This window comes from Diabrotica virgifera, chromosome 5, assembly GCF_917563875.1.
Source record: "Diabrotica virgifera virgifera chromosome 5, PGI_DIABVI_V3a".
NCBI lineage: Eukaryota > Metazoa > Arthropoda > Insecta > Coleoptera > Chrysomelidae > Diabrotica > Diabrotica virgifera.
The window spans coordinates 92376347-92394346 of record NC_065447.1 but is presented as its reverse complement, the minus strand read 5'-3'; the positions used below and the strand labels follow the sequence as shown (position 1 = coordinate 92394346).

Below are 18000 nucleotides of genomic sequence, written 5' to 3'. Positions count from 1 at the left end.
GGATTAATTTGGCATAATGTGTCCAGAGTATTCCAACTTTCGAGATTTGATGGTGGTTAGTACTTCTCGGTTCTTCGCCACTCTTCTAAGGACCTCCTCATGTGTGACCCGATCAGTCCATGAGATTTTAAGAATTCTCCGATATAGCCACATCTCAAATGCTTCCAATTTTCGGCACATATCTTCGTTCAAGGTCCATGATTCAACACCATAAAAAAGGAGAGAGAAGACGTAGTACCTCAGCATTCTTACTCTTATACCAAGAGAAAGGTTGTGGCTCTTGGAAAAAGCACCCATACGGTTGAAGATTGATCTAGCTTTCTCGATGCGTGCTCTTATCTCTTGGTTGTTGGTCCATTCTTAATTTATTATGGTGCCGAATTAGTTGTAGTTCCTCACTTTTTTTACAGGGGTTTGGTTGATATAGAGTTGACCCTCTGTTATCTTTTTCTTGCTGACGATCATAAGCGTTGTCTTCTTTACGTTTATATTGAGTCCATATTGTTGACTGTAATAAGTGATTTTGTTCATGAGCACTTGTAGGTCTTCTAGGTTGTCCGCAAATACTATGGTGTCATCTGAATACCTGATGTTATTTAGCCGGTACCCGTTTAGTAGACTACCTTTTGCAGTTTCGTGAAAAGCTTCGATAAATATTCTTTCAGAGTAAAGATTGAAAATTCCATCATCTGCTTCAATGAAATACAGGCCCAGTATACCATGTGCGGATAGAGCACACCAAATGGCAACACAGTCAGTGTAAAGGGGGTGCTCGAGGATTACGTCGGGGTGCTCGAATCCAAGAAACGGTGTTGTCTACTTATTAAGCTTAAATGCGTCTGCAACTGATTTTTTACGCTTGGCTCCTTTTCGCGACCTTCTTCGTATGACCGAAAATAGTAGGGGAGACCGGGGCACAGTGGACATAGGGTCGCACTGGTCTGAAGTGACACACAGAAGTGACAAACTTAGACCACTCATCCTTAATTAAAGACAACAGAGTTAACAATTGATCAACAGAGAACAACTAAAAACTGCACCGTAAAACAAGATTCTATAATTATACTAGCAATGATTATTCCGTTACCAAAAACTGTTCAGTCGAAATCAAAGCCTACAAAACGCAAAAAGACTACCTCAAAAATTTTAACCGATACGCCAAATTTACACGAAATAAGAGATGAAGAAGAGCATAGAATAGTAAGCGGATAGAAACGTAAAGAAGGGGAAAAAATTAAAAGAGTTACATGAACTAAGAATATTAATCATGTTACGAAGACGCCTGATTATGATCCAAATGACTCAGCAGATGGAGAGATGGCTTTTGCCTGGTGGCTTCTAGCTTAAGAAACCCTAATAATTGTTTTTCTACCTGTTTGAGGTCTTTGCTCATTCCATACATAAATATTGTAAAATTGTAAAAGATAATTGACATCTCTTCGTCTATCTCAGTATCTGGTGGTGAAAATTTCCGAATTTTGTTTTACTCATTTTTGCTTGCGTCTTATAACTTTATGGCTATAAAAATTTAGTCAAATAAAAAAAAAGAAATATAATATAACAGGACTCAGTTCATTTGAATTCAGCTGATTTGTTAAGAGAAACATAAGTATGACATTAGTTTTAAAAATTAAATTAAATTAGTAAAAATTGATACTTTCCTCGACTTTACTGCTAAAAACAACAGGAGCTTGCTTAATAGTGGATTTTGGTTTCTCGGTAGCCTTCGTTACAGCTGAAGGTTTAACTTCTTTTTTGGCAGAAGATGGTTTTACTGTCGGTGCTGGTTTTGCCGTTAATGCCGGTTTTGGTGGATCAGATTTGACTTGCACTACTGAGACAACCTTCTGCGAAGATTTTTTGTCTCCAGATGATTGAGTCTTGGTGGGCTTGATTTTGACTTCATTTTTTGAGGTAATTGGTTTGGTTTCTATGATGTTATTGGATGATATTTCATTCGAAGACGATTTCACTTCTGAAAAAAAAAAAGATACACATTTACATAATTTTTGAAGATATTTATTTGTGGCATCTTAGGTAATTTACAATTTTATTTGGGAATGAAGTCACAATTTTAGTTTGAAATTAATTTATTTGACGTTTTCACTTCCACTGTTGAAATCGTTTTCAAAAAACAAAAAATTAAAGAATTAAATATTTTTTTTTGTTGCTTTGTCAAAAAATTGCTTCTAACATTTTAATTTTATCTGATTCATTCATGTTAATAATTCAGGAATATAATATAAAGTTCATAGAAGAACTTTTAAAATGATATTGCCAATATTTATGGTAGGGGAGCCCAAGCAGGGATTTTTGGGACAGGGGAAAGTGAATGGTTAACCGTTCCCAAATTCTACACCACTGATGAAACTGCTATTTTAGCATAATTTTTAGATTCTCCAATACTTTCTATGCAAATAATATACTCTTAATTCTTAACGATCAAGTCATTAGTTTTCGAAATATTTGAAGTTTAAAATGAAAAGGCACACTTATTTTGATTAATGTATTATGCTCCTTCGTTTTTAGCTTCAAATACCTCGAAAACTAATGGCTTTATAGTTACGAATGAAGAGTTTGTTTCTTACATAGAAAGTATTGTAGTGTGGCGTAGAATTTGGGAAAGATCAACCATTCACGTTCCCCCGTCGTACGCCTCTGGTAGTAGCCAGAAACGTTTGTTTAACATAATTTAGTAGATTGTACAATACCAGCACAACTTACCAAATTTAGTGTTGTTGCCATATGCCTGTCAGGAAATATTCAAAGATAAATAAAATAAAAGTTTAACTTTGTATGTTTTTCGTTATTATCAACTTTTGTACTAAGGTAAGTTAGCTTAAATCGACCTATCTTAACCTCAGGAATCTAAGGTTAAGCTATGGCCCATTCTTTATCAAACACCCTGTATAAAATAATATAAAATTTTTTAGATGTGGTGGGTGCCACTTTTTCTCTGACTAAACCTTCCCAGTATATTTTAGATATTGCTTTGATATGTGTAGTTTAAAGTTACATCTCATCAAAATCTCCCGAAGCAATTACTTATAATGACGCCTAATGAACTAATGCAACAAAACAGGGAACCGTCAACTAATCCCAAGCCAATTTAGTCACTAACAAAATCAAATAACATGTTTTATTTCTCTCTATTTCCCTCTATTTCCGGCGATAATTACCTGACGGGGCGGCAGCAGCGCTCTGCGGCGAGAAAACCATGACAGTGTTACCAATTGTCGTGGTAAAATCCAGGAAGCCATAGACAGTTTGAGTGATGTAATTTCCCTGGTTGCCTGATGTCGTCTGGCTTGGTGCCACGCCGGCGTTTGCATTTTCTGGATTAATAAATACAGGGCCCTGTGAGCTCTGAACGAGATGCGCTGAAACAGAAAAACAACTAATCAGGAAAAGCCACTGGAATACATAAAATATTAATATAGTACGAGCGTAAGGTAAAAGTTTTGTTTTGTGGACTGTAATCCAATTAAAACTTGTAAACAAAGAGAATCGTATTAAGGCAAAATATACTCTATAGTGGAAATAAAATATGAAAAACTACTTATTACTAAATGATCACAGAATAATTCTGGATTATTCTCCTAAAACGAACCACTGACGAAAAGGTATGTTTGTTAAGTAAAATATATACAGTGAGCACGTAAAGGATGACGTCAACAATGATATTTATAACTGAGAATAGGTGTAGTGTGACAGCTCGTTTGAAAGGCAATTTAATTATCTATACAGTAATATAAATATTAGCATAATTATTTATACAGGGTGTCAAAAATATTTTTTTTATTAAATGTATTGACATAAAAAGAAGAATGTGTGCAGTTTATTTCGGAATGGGACGTTTCGATGCCGCCGGTTCATCGCCGGCCGTTTCGATGCCGCCGGTTCATCGCCAGTTCATTTCATCGCCGTCATATCTCGCATTTCCTAGAATTCCTAATTAATACTAAAAATAACTAATAATTGTAACTGTCGACAATTCGAAAATATATCAGATAGCAATTAATTGACTGGCGATGAATTGGCCGGCATCGGCATCGAACTGGCGGCATCGAAACGGCGGCGATGAAACGTCCTAGACCCAGTTTATTTAATTCAAACTACATTTTACTGTTATCAGAAAACGGGAAAAAATATTTATTTGTCAAATAAATATTGTTTTTTGTTTAGCGAAAAGCAATGATTATTTTTCAATTAAACATTTTTTTCTGTTTTTTGAGAGCAGTAAATGAATTTTGAATTAAATTATTACATACATTCTTCTTTTTATGTCAATAAAGTTAATTAAAAAAATTTTCTGGACACCCCTTATAAATCATTATGTTAATTCTTATATTACTGAATAGAGAATTGAATTAGCTTTCAAATGAGCTATCACACGATCCGTATTCTCTTTTAAAAAAATCATCGATGACGTCATCACGCCCAGATGGTGACATCACGAGCATGATATATATGCCAAAAAGTCGTAATTTAAAAATAAAAATTGACCTGTTTCGGGATTTTTTTCCAAAATTGTCCATTTTCGAGGAAATAAATTTATTCCAGCTTTTACGTGCTCACTGTATATAGTGAGAGGCAATATTATGGTATAAATTCATTTTTTCAAGAATGGAAGGTTTTGGAGAGAAATCCCGAAACATGTCGATTTTTATTATTTTTAGATTATAATTTTTTGGCATGTATTTATATCATACTAGTACTAGTGACGTCATCCATCTGGGCGTTATGACGTAATCGATAATATTTTTAAATGAGAATAGGGGTCGTTTTTTAGTTCATTTGAAAGGTTATTTCCAATTCTCTTTTCAGTAATATAAACATTACTATAATAATTTATTCAGGGTGGCCAAAATGTAGTTTATAAATTATATTAATTCACACAAAAAGAAGAATGTATGTAAATTATTTAATTCAAAATCCGTGGATGGCAGTTTAAACATTTCATTTAAGCGAAAAACAATGTATATTTGTCATATAAATATTTTTTTTCTGTTTTTTGACAGCAGTAAAATGTATTTTGAGTTAAATAAATTACATAAATTTTTCTTTTTCAAGGAATTTTTTTAAATGGAATAAAATTGTTTGTCACCCTGTATAAACAATTATGGTAATGTTTATACTAGTGAATAGAAAATGGAATAACTTTTAAATGAGCTATCACACGATCCCTACTCACTCGTCAATACGCTCAGATGGATGTCGATGGATGAATTTCTCCCCAAAATATCCCATTCTCTATCAAATAAATGTATTCCATAATTTAGCCATCTTCATCGTCATCATCACTCAGCCCTAGTTTTTCCATTGTTGAACATAGGCGTCCTCTAGATATTTCCATCTTCCTCTCTTCTGCGCCTGTGCTATCCAATTGGACATAATTCTTTTGAGCTCGTCTGTCCATCACGTTGGGGGTCTTCCCCGGCTTGGCTTGTCTGCTCGTGGTGTCTGCTGTCCACAAAAGCAATTGTTTTGTCCACCAATCGTCGTTCATTCTTGCAACATGTTCGGCCTATCTCCATTTATCGCTTGTAATACGTTCGATAATATCTTTCACTCCGGTTCGTCTACGAACTTCAGCTTATTCTAAGCATTCAATTCTCTATTTTTCGTTGTGTCCTTCTCAATTTTTCCGCTAATATTTTTGAGAGAGTTACGATTTCTGCTCCATATGTAAGGACTGGTAGAAGGCACGGGTTTAAATCTTTCCTATTTAAATGAATTGGAAAATTTATTATTAACACGTCTCTCATTTTTCCGAAGGTAGCCGAACCTAAACTTATTCTTCTGAGAAGCTCGCATGTTTGGTGTCCTTGAGTTAACCTTTTTTCATGATCAAAATATACATACCTCTCCACAAGTTCTATGGGCGATTTCTCGATTTCTATTAACTCATGGGGACGATATTGGTCTTAATTTTTGTTTTTCAATAGTTTACCTTTAAATGTACTTTTTGTATTGATTACTTTAGTTGTTGTAGCAAATCTCTAGCTTGTCTTAATACGTTTACGTTGTTTCGTTTGTTATACGAACAGTGTCATCGGCATATCGGAGATGATTTAATATATTTTCATCGATGCTAATACTATTTGAGTCCCAGTCTAATCGTTTAAGTGACTGATATAAATAGCTTTGGCGGCAAGGTATCTCTCTGCTGCATTCTTCTGCCAATTTTTGTCTTCTTAGCCATGCAATGAAGATTTACCCATTAATAAGTTTTCGAATACATAATAATAAGTGAGAATGACGTCGAAAAGTCACATACAACGTCGATACAAGAGATGCAATTAGGAACAAGATAGGGATAAGCACAAGCTTTATAAAAAATTACACCCAATCACCTAGAATAAAACTATAGCACCAACCATTGAAAAAAGAAACATCCATACAATTTTCAATGCAATAGTGAGAAACATGTAAGGGGCAGACATGTGGGTGGCAAGGAAGAGGAGCAGAGAAAATATAAGAGCAGCAGAAATTGATTTCTGGTAAAGGTGCTGGATGATATGGAGATGAAGGGAACAAAATAAGTGAAGATATGGGACCAAATGAATATTGCAATAAACATAACTGAATATGAATATGTTTGCAAAATAGACATGTAGCGTGCACGTACGAGAATTTGAAGCTCTATTAAATGAACATAATAGATGGCATTTAAGCACGTCAAAGTCCAATGGAAAGAAAAATAAATGAAATCCAAGAATAATAAATATGAATTAATGTAGACAACAAAACGCGGTCAACATATATCTAATATATACACATACTCGAACTTATATGCTTTCACCATGTATTTCAAAGTAATATTTATTTCTTTTGAAAAAACTTGTTATTGTTGCGAAAAATAAAGTTCTTATTGAAAGCAAACAAATATATTATAAGACAATCGAATAGTACAGCTCGGTACGGTATAGGTTATTTGCTTGAGTTGCAAATTTTACGAAAATAAAGGAAATAACTTTTGCGTCCAAAAACGAAAATATGACTCATGTGGGGTTATAAACCTTACAAAGAGGAAGATTATTGGTCTTGTGAAGAAAGTATTGGTCTCAGAGGGACATAGCTGTAGAGCTAGGCGTAATACAGGGCGTTCTGTCCAAAACCTACGATAGGTAACAGGAATTAAGAAAGCTCAAAAATAAAGCAAGAGAAAGTCACCAAAAGTAATAGCGGCTCTCCACGATCGTTTAATTGTCCAATCAGCTGGAAGACACCCAATCATTTTTCACCTGCAGCTCCAAAGGCAGCTTTTTGAAACTACAGGTGTAACTGTTTCAGTTGAAAAAAAAAAAAGAATTGTTCGTACCAAGAAGTATACAGCAGGAGACAGTTATGGGTTCCTGAGTTATCCAGGCGGCACAAGATTGATCGCCTAAATTGGTGTCTTCACTATCAAACCTGGAACATTGGGAATTGACAAAATGTGCTATTTTCAAAAAAAGTCAGGATTTGTGTAAAATTAGTTGACCCACGAAATCGTGTACATAGAGGTCGAGGAAGACAAGCAAGAATGAAAACTGTCAGATCTGTCCACAAATATACCAGGGCAAGTGTAATGTTCTGGAGAGGAATTGTGATCCGTAAAAAAAACTCCTTTAATTTTCATCCAATGAACTTTAACTGCTCACAGGTATGTTGACAACCTGTAGTCAACCTCTGGAGAGGTGCAAAAGAAGAATATTTTATTTTATTGCATGATAATGGGCCACTACATACCATTAGAGTGACTTCAGACATCATTAAAGCAGAAGGTATCCCTTGTTTGGAGTGGCCTGCTTGCTCACCCGAGCTCAATCCTGTAGACTATTTTTTGGGATATGTTTAAAATAAAAATTGTTGATAATTTGACTAGGAGCGTGCTCATGCAAACTGAATCTTGCATAAAGACTAGAGGTGATAACACTGACTGTCACAAAATACAAAAAAAAATAAATAAAATTAATTTAAACATTATTCTTTTTACATTGAAATTTTGTATGTTATTGACTTTAAAACAACTACTTTCAATTTGTTTGTTAAATATTTTATTGTTTTATTTAATTGTTATGTACTTGTTATTAAATGGCTTTAAAATAAATATTGTTTGACTTCGTGTGTCCGTCTTTTTAAATTCACACGAAATAGTAAGACATATCAGATGATTCCATATAAGTTTGGGTGTGTGTATATCAAATGCTAACTGGAAAGATTCCAAAATGTTAAGTATCCAAGGGACATACTAACAGAAAATATGGAACCTCTACTGGACCTTTCTCATATAATATACACATCGTTATAAAGGAAAAGGCTAGAAAGAGTTTAGACCGCAAGAAAACTGAGTAATGGTTAAAGTTGTACGTAGCAACAATGTAGATGACATCATAGATATCGTATGGATGTTGTATAAACTAGAGATACAAAATTAAAGTAGATTTTCACGTGGGCTTCTGCCCATGGCAGAAGGAATGGATGGATGGAGGGACGGGAATGGCAACGTATAAAAGTTTGATACAGCTGATATATGGAATTTTGATACACATCTTCCTGTTTAAATTGTATAGTCCAGATTTAGGTTAATAAATAATATTACTTATTCTCTTCTTAATAATAATATATTTTTCTACGACCGTTTAATAACATGCTCATTATTCGCTATTTTTTCACAGATAATAGCACCCATTACTGTACCCGTGAGTACTAGTTCATTACTCACGGGCTGAAAATACTCACGGGTCATTAATCACGGGCTGAAGTTAGATTCAAGTGACGCATGCCACTTTTAATATTAATTAAATTACTAAAACTTGTTTATTTAATACAATAATTATTGTAATTTATACCAATAATTAACTTCGAAAAATGTTTAAAAGAATTTTAACTGTAACAATGTCAGTATATTTTGTACGTTTATATCTTGTTTACTAAAAATTTTGACGTTTATCATTTAATTTAGTGACAGTGACATTAGCGCATTTTGTTTATGTTAATTGGAATTTATAACTAATATTGTGTTTGTTTTTCAAGTTATATTGTGTTAAATATGTTATAACATATTATGTATAGTTATATATTATTATTATCCTGAAGCTATTTCCATGTGAAATTTTTATAATTAACTCTTATTAATGGGAAATAAGCCACAATTTTACCAAAAAAATGATTTTATTAACGTTTCGAAGCCCAAATCAGTAGTATTTTGTATTTTGACAACGAAACACGATTTGGGCTTCGAAACGTTAATAAAATCATTTTTTTGGTAAAATTGTGGCTTATTTCCCAATAATAATAGTTGATTATATATTATTATATTATATATAGTTAAATGTAAACATATATTATAACTATATATTATGAAATACGTCCACCGACAACAGCCATTTCCTATTTATTAGATTCACCGACAGCAGGTACAAATGTAAGCTTATAATTTTTCGAAAACGAATAGAACTTATATTGACTATTTCTAGTTGTGTTTTTACAATAAATAAGAATTTAGTAATAGCAGGGAACCAATTATTCATCCACGTACTAGGGGTAAATAACATTTAGGTATTTCTGTAAACTATTACAATTTAAATCTCGAGTAGTTGATAATTAAATTTTTTACTAATTAAAATAAAAAAAGTCGTAGAAAAAGTATAGTATTTTACTCGCATGTAATGGCTATTACTCACTCTGATGAATTACGATACTCGCCTACGGCTCGTGTCGCAAACTTCATCATCGTGAGTAATAGCCATCATTACATGCTCGTTGAATTATATACTATTCTTGTGTATTAATATTCATTAAAATTAAAATTAAAATTAAAATTAAAATTAATTGAATCTTAAAGTTACAATTAAACATCATTCTTCCAAGATGTCTTCTAATGGTTTCTGCATATTTTGCCGCACTGAAATTTTAAGCCATCTTATCAAAAACGAAAATGCCGACTTCTCTCAGTACGAACGGAACTTTATGAAATACGATAGTTTTGGTCTCTTTTCCGCTGGAACTTTTAGAGAAGAACCGTTGGTTGAAGTTTACCTTTTATGCCAGACTTCATGGCTATAACACTAAAGAAAGAATGGGAAACTGTAATTAGACACCTTAAAAATTTCGCTAAACTTAATCAAGGATATTCCAAGTCGAAAAGTTTTTAGTAGACACGGTTATTTCACCTAAATAAATTTTGTGCGAGTCAAAAAGTTATATTCTAAAAAGAAATGGGATAGTAAACCTAACTTTTGTACGCAGCACAACAGTAATAAATATGCAGTAACTTTTAAAATAAGTTAACAGAAAGTATTAGAATTTAAAGGTACAAAAGTATTTAAATGTTAAATTAATACACAGTAATAGTTTTTATGTATCAAGGGCATTAAATAGATGTTTATTCCCTAAGCGCGACAAGCTTATAAACTCGAGGGCCTCTGGTCCGAGAGTTTATATGCTGCACAATGCTAATTTTGATGAGAAAGATATAAGGGTTATCCATAACCTCTATTGGAATCAAACGGCACGAGGCTGAACAAAACCACGAACACAGAGGAATTTGAAATTTCAAGAGGGGTGCCTCAGGGGTGTATTTTGTCTCCCGTGCTGTTCAACCTCTATGTGGAGAATGTTTTTCCAGATGCACTGGAAGACACTGACTGTGGTTTAAATATCAACGGGTACCTGATAAATAACATTCGTTACGCCGGCGACACCACGATAATCTCAGATAAAGAAACATGATATGCAGTTGATGCTAAATAAAATAAATACCGCAGCAAACGCATATGGATTGAAGATAAATGCTGGAAAAACTAAATGCATGGCAATAAAAAAAAGCCTTCTTTAAGAGGACAACTGCAAGTAGATAATACTCGAATCGAACAATTGAAAACATTCAAATACTTGTAAATGATGGTGAATGACGAATGGGATCCTCAACAAGAATTAAAATGCTGTACTGAACAAGCAAGAATAAGCTTAATAAATTTAAAACGCTACTTTATAACCGAAATCCGTCCTTACAATTAAAGCTAAAAGATCAGACACCGCTTCTAAATTAGAGTCATCTCATTTACTAATTTTCATATCTCGAATCTGACGGACAGTACGTAGGGCAAACATCGAAGTGCTTAAAACAAAGAGTACCGGAGCACAAAAGCAAAGTTGGGATGGTGTGTAGTAGCACACCATTCCAAATCCACAAGACACACGTTTAATTTACCAGATGTCAAGATCTTGGATATAGAAAACAATTATAAAAATTACCATTTCTCGCAAGTACCACAACAACAAAAAAAAGTCAAGACATATACATACTTGTAAGTAAAGTGACATGAATTATTGCAATATTCTAAAATTCTAATAAACTAAAAACATGTGGTTGGATAATAAAATTAGATAGCCCTAATGTCACACGTAAAAAATGACCGAAATCAGTGCCACTTCATGCATCAACAGAACAACATGTGGGTGTCCGATATAATTAGGTTTACAAAATAAAATATAACATTTTGTAAGTTAAAATATGTTTGTATCTAATATTATTATTAGTTAAATTCGGTATAATGTTCCTGATAGTCCATGTCATGAAATCGCTTCCGTCTGAAAAAATTTCTGATTCGGTTTCTTTGTGGGTTCCTCTTCAAAAATGTCCCCTTTAAACAAATCTGAAGGTACTGGGAGAAATTTTTAGCAGAAATTGTTTAAACAATTTTTTTAAACAAATACAAAAGATCTCCTTTTTGACCCGAATAATATTTTTTTTAGGATTTTTGGCTCATTCCAAACAAGAAATGTTTCTTGTGATTTTTCTCAAAAGTTGATAGTTTTTGAGTTGTTATGAGCGTTTTAAAATCTGAAAAATGCGAAAGTACGCATTTTCAAGACTTAAAAACTCATATTTAAATTAGTATTTTCAGCTTGCCAACTTGAGTTATAGTTAAATCATTCATTTTCAAGATTCTGCAGACCGATCGGGTCTAACTTCAATATACACCGTTGTTGTTTCATTGTTAATTATTCGTGTCCATCCGATTTTTTTGCTGGTGCGCGCACTATTTCTAAAAATCTTCCATTTTCCTACCAATAATATATTTTTAGATTCTTTGGAACATTCTAAATAAAATCGGTCTTGTGTCATTTTTCTAAAAAGTTAATAGTTTTAAAGTTATAAGTGATTTAATATCCAAAAATGCGTATTTTCCCATTTTTTGAATTTTAAATCGGTTAGAACTTTAGAACTATTAACTTTTTCAAAATATATAAGAAAAATGTTGTATTGATAATGTCCCAAAAAACCTAAAAAATAGGTTTATAGGAGGAAAGTAGAAGATTTTTGAAATAGAGCGCGCCGCACCGGCAAAAAAATTGGATGGATACGCATAATAATTAACAATTAAAAACGGCGGACTAAATCAAGGTTAGACCACATAACTCTTGATGTTCTTGAAAATTAATGTTTAAACTACAATATAAGTGCTTGGCAGCCTCAAAAATACTAATCTAAATATAAGTTTTTAAACATTGAACATGCGCATTTTCGCATTTTTCAAATTTTAAATCGCCTATAACTCGAAAACTATAAATTTTTGAGAAAAATCACAAGACACCTTTCTTGTCTATAATGACCCAAAAACATAAAAATAATTTTTCATGGCCAAAAAGGTGCTCTTTTGTATTTGTTTACAAAAATTGTTTAAAGTATTTCTGCCCAAAAATTCCGCCCCGCACCCTTCAGATTTGTTTAAAGGGAACTTTTTTGAATAGGAATCCACAAAGAACCGAATCAGAAATTTTTTCAGACGGGAGCGGTCTCACCACATGGACTATGATGAATTTAAAAAAATTAACATTCAACGAAAGAAGATGCATATAAATAAAAAAAAAGAATGGGTTTGTCCTTTGTACGCACGTAAGAAATTATACTTTTATTAAATGATTTTAACGAAATAAAAATATACTTTAAACAGTTTATTTTTTTGTATTTAAATAATAAACTAATTTTAATACTTACCATTTTCCAAAAATTTTTATTAAAACGATACCAAAAATTAAAAAAAAAGAATGGGTATTTTCCGGATTTGAACGCGGGACCTCTCGATCTGTAGTCAAATGCTCTATTTATGAGCCACGAGGCTCTATTTACATGACTTCTCGGACATAATGACAAATCACGGTAACAAATAGACGAAGTAAAGTGTAAATTTAAAAATGTTTTAATAATACTTATTATCTTACTCCCGAGGAAGAAAAATCCAAAGACACAAAAATTATAATAAATATATTTACTAAAACTACTAATTTATTCTTTTCACAGATACATACATAACTTGAAAGATTTAGCAACTAAGTCCATACTGTCTGTGTGCGCATGCGCGTGGCATAATAAAAGTTTACTCCCAATTGTTCCTAAAGAAGTATAATTTCAAAAACTCCGTGTTTATTATTGATGTTTTTTAAGTTTGACATTTAGTTTCATTTCTATTCTTGATACTGCCTCTAAAACGTTGTTGTTAAATGTCCCTTGTACGTACAGGGTACAGGTAATAATTTTTACGAATTTTAAGCGAAATTAAATCGGAATAATTGAAATGCGAAGGGCCACAATTAAGATTAAAACCCGTTTTCGCTGAATTATGCTTTGAATTTTTTCGAAATTATTGGCATTTTCTAAATATTTAACATTTCCCAAAATGCCAATCACTACTAAAAAACTGTTACATTCAATATTCAAAAGAAATTGAATTTATTCAGATATTTACCTGCGACAAATTCATATACGTTAAATATTATTTAGAAGCTAAAACAACCCTTATCAACCTCAGTCTGTGGCTCCACCGACAAAAAATATTTGTCACAACAAGCAAAGGTCAAAGGATTATGTTGAGTCAATAACAAATAATTAAATTTGTCTTTAATATTTTTAATCTAATTAAAAAGGTAGCTCTAGAATATTCTACATCAGCTATTTTAGAAAAAACTTTTTCTTAGCCGTTTTTATGATTAATTTTCTGATTGAAATAGGGATAACTACGCAGATAATAATATACTACTTATTAAAATTTTATTCCCTTATAATTATTTATATTTTTTATTTTATTTTCATATAAACTTATTTCTACATCTTAAAAAATATTAAAAATGCTATAGTCTGTTCGCTAAACTCAGACGCAACTTTCTAGATATTTTAGTCGGTAATTGGGGGACATGAAAGGAGCCTCCACGTAGATTGTGATCACTTGTGAATACAATCGGGCGTCCCCTGGAAACGAGTAATGTCGGCTAATCCTTTCAACACCGGTGCACCAACAACACAGATGCAATCAAAATCAAAACGGTCTTTATCAAGGCCATTTTTGATGACGACCTCAATTAATATTGAAGGACTATCAGCAGATAAAGAAGATCTATTGTCTAATATGTGCAGAGAACATGGTGTCGATGTTCTACTGGTTCAAGAAACCCATAGAGGTACTGCAAGCCGCAGACCAAGGATTCGGGGTATGAAGCTCATACTGGAAAGACCACACGACCAATATGGTAGCACAGTCTTCGTCAGACCAGATATTGACGTAGCATCCACATCTCTAACAGATCAAAATGACATCGAGATCCTTACAGTGGAGATAAACTCCTGTACAGTAACGTCAATCTACAAACCACCAAACGCTGACTTTGCTTTTGAGGAACCGAATAACTTTCAATCACAGCAAATCAAATTCGTACTGGGTGACTTCAACTGTCACAGTGTCGCGTGGGGTTACAACGAAACAGATTCCAATGGCGAAGAACTAGAAAAATGGGCTGAAAACATGAACCTAAAACTTATTCACGATCCAAAGCAGCCTGCGTCGTTCAACAGCGGAAGATGGCGCAGAGGTTACAACCCAGACAATATATTTGTCAGCGACAGAATTGGAGACCAGGTGACAAAAATCGTTGGAAGCGCCCTCCCAAAGACACAGCACAGACCAATAATTTGTCTTTCCAACGCGGCAATCAGATACGAAATTGTTCCTTTCAAGAGAAGGTTCAACTTTACTAAAGCAAAATGGGAAAAATTCTCTGAAACATTGGATCAAGAAGTTTCCCAGCTAGAACCTTGCCCTGATTCATACGATAAATTTGTAGAAATCGTAAAGCAAGTATCACGGAAATTTATCCCTAGAGGTTGTCGAACTGAGTACATAGCGGGGCTCAATGAAGAATCTAAACCTCTACTTAAAAGATACGAACAGCTATATGAAGAAGACCCTTTCTCGGAAGCGACAATACAGGCTGGGGAGGAAATGTTACATGCGATATCTGCCAACAGAACGGAAACGTGGTGCAAGCTGGTCACGAGTCTGGACATGAAACAAAACAGCAGACGTGCCTGGAAGCTGATTCGGAATCTTGGCAACGATCCCGCTGCTCCGGCAGTCAACATGACAGAAGTCACACCCGATCAGATAGCCCATCATCTTCTAATGAACGGTAAGACGACATCAAGAAAGAACAGGGTGAGAGCTCAACGGAATATCGACGAAGAAAGAGATGTTCTAGGTACCTCTTTTTGTCTAGAGGAGATGAGAGGCGCGATCCATCAAATGAAAGATAATAAAGCGGCTGGCCTGGACGACATACGAACAGAGCAAATAAAGAACTTTGGATTAAAAACCGTAGAGTGGCTCGTAAAAATGATGAATTGCTGCATCCGTACATTACAAATCCCCAAAATCTGGAGAAAAGCTAGAGTGGTAGCCCTCTTAAAACCAGGGAAGGATCCGGCGGATACAAAGAGTTTTAGACCTGTATCTCTCTTGTGCCACCTTTTCAAGGCCTTTGAAAGAATGATACTGAACCGGATCGCAGAATATGTGGAGACTAAAATTATTCCAGAACAAGCAGGATTCAGGCCCGGAAAGTGCTGCTGCAGTCAAATTCTTAATCTCACCCAACATATTGAAGATGGTTTTGAACGGAAGGAAATAACAGGGGTAGCGTTCATAGACCTAACTGCCGCCTATGATACAGTAAACCATCAACGGCTACTCGCAAAACTCTACGAAACTACAAAGGATTTCCGACTAACAAGGTTAGTGAAATGTCTCCTCCAGAATAGACGCTTCTACGTAACGCTCCAGTCCAAGAACAGTCGGTGGAGGGACCAAAAAAATGGGCTACCACAGGGAAGTGTCCTCGCGCCGATTCTATACAACATATACACCAACGACCAACCCATACACCAACAAACAAGGCAATTTATTTACGCTGATGATACAGCGGTGGCAGCTCAGGGAAGAACCTTCAATGAAGTCGAAGTGAAACTGACAGATGCCCTGGGAGACTTAGCTCTATACTATGATAAAAACCATCTGAAACCCAATCCCACAAAAACCCAGGTATGTGCTTTCCACCTGAGAAACAAGCATGCCCGAAGGTCGCTGGAGGTGGAATGGCGTGGTCAGATGCTGGAACACAACAAGACGCCAAAATACCTTGGCGTCCGTCTGGATAGAACTCTGTCTTACCGATACCACTGTCAAGATGTCAAGAAGAAAGTAAGTGCTAGAAATAATATCATCCGCAAGCTAACTGATACAAAATGGGGAGCACAACCACACACTCTCCGCACTTCTGCCTTGGCATTATGTTTTTCGGCCGCGGAGTTTGGAGCACCAGTATGGGCAAACTCTGCTCACGCAAAGAACGTCGACGTGGCTCTAAATGAAACGGTCCGTATAATATCGGGTTGCCTGAAACCGACACCTATCGAAGAGGTATACCCCATTGCTGGAATTGCTCCACCACTTATCAGGAGGAAGGTCACGTCAGAGGTAGAACGGAAAAAGCAGGAGACGGACCGAAGACACCCCTTATATGACCACCAAACTCAGCCAAGCAGACTAAGATCTCGGAAAAGCTTCCTGAAAACATCAAGATCCATCCCCGAAGCGCCAGAGACGCGCCGAATACACCTATGGCAAGCGTCAGCTACCGCGACACATTTTCCTCCCTCAGAGGAAATGGCTGCTGGACACAATTTACCGTATCCGACTTGGAAAGCGCTAAACAGACTAAGAACCGGCGTTTCACGTTGTGCTAGTAACCTGAAAAAATGGGGATACCAGGAGGACGATACCTGCGACTGTGGCGCGGTTCAGACCAGCCGGCATCTACTATCATGCACAGAGATGAGAGAGACCTGCACAGAACAAGACTTAATTATAGCAAATGACAGGGCCATCAATGTGGCCAACCATTGGAAATACAGAATTTAAAGTTGTTGGTGTTCCGGACACGGAAAGTAAAGTAAGTCGGTAATTTTGCCAATTTTAGCAAAATTGGCAAAAAATAATTTTTAAATAGTTAATAATCACTAAATATTTAGTAGTTTTGCCAATTTTTGCAAAATTGGCAAAAAACAAAAAAATATCGACTAAAATATCTAGCCAGTTGCGTCTAAGTTTAGCGAACCGACTATACAAAGACATATTTTTTTTACACGTATTATCGAAAAAATGTTGCCTACGAAACTAATCAAGAAACAAATTTCTAATATTCAATTCATGTTTCAATAGTAGGTTCAAGGTTCAATACAAGTAAAAATTATTTGGTGATAAGAAATCTGTTCAACAGCTATTTATCCGACAATTTATTTTTTTTACAAGGTGTCGCCTTCTTTCACAGGTTCATAGTTTTCATTATTATTTGGACCCTTTTTTATTTCTGCTCTGAAGTGATGTGGATTAATAATTAGTTGGTTAATCTTTTAAGAGAAGAATTCCATAATATAAACATACCAACAATAGCGAAATAAATAACAGATCATTATAAAATCTCATACCCAATAAATATGCAACCCACAACACAACCATTACATGCACAAAAATAAAAAAAATTAATTTTCGACAATCATATCTACGATACACATTACACAAACAAACACAACATAACACATACAACAGTCAGAATGTTATACCCCTAGGGCACTAACATTTTTTCAACACATTGTTAAGGTCTAAAATAGCCATACCAAAT

The 18000-nt window shown here is 34.5% G+C and overlaps 1 protein-coding gene across 1 annotated transcript in view; it reads right to left on the bottom strand.

The window, feature by feature from the left end:
- LOC114339971 (uncharacterized) overlaps positions 1-18000 on the bottom strand; it is a 1137809-nt gene that overhangs the window by 176229 nt on the left and 943580 nt on the right. The window contains exons 8-10 of the mRNA XM_050651968.1: positions 3180-3380; positions 1658-1975; positions 1275-1455 (exon numbers count right to left, since the gene is read on the bottom strand). Of these exons, the coding sequence (XP_050507925.1) occupies positions 1275-1455; positions 1658-1975; positions 3180-3380 (700 nt within the window). The remainder of the gene's footprint in view (positions 1-1274; positions 1456-1657; positions 1976-3179; positions 3381-18000) is intronic.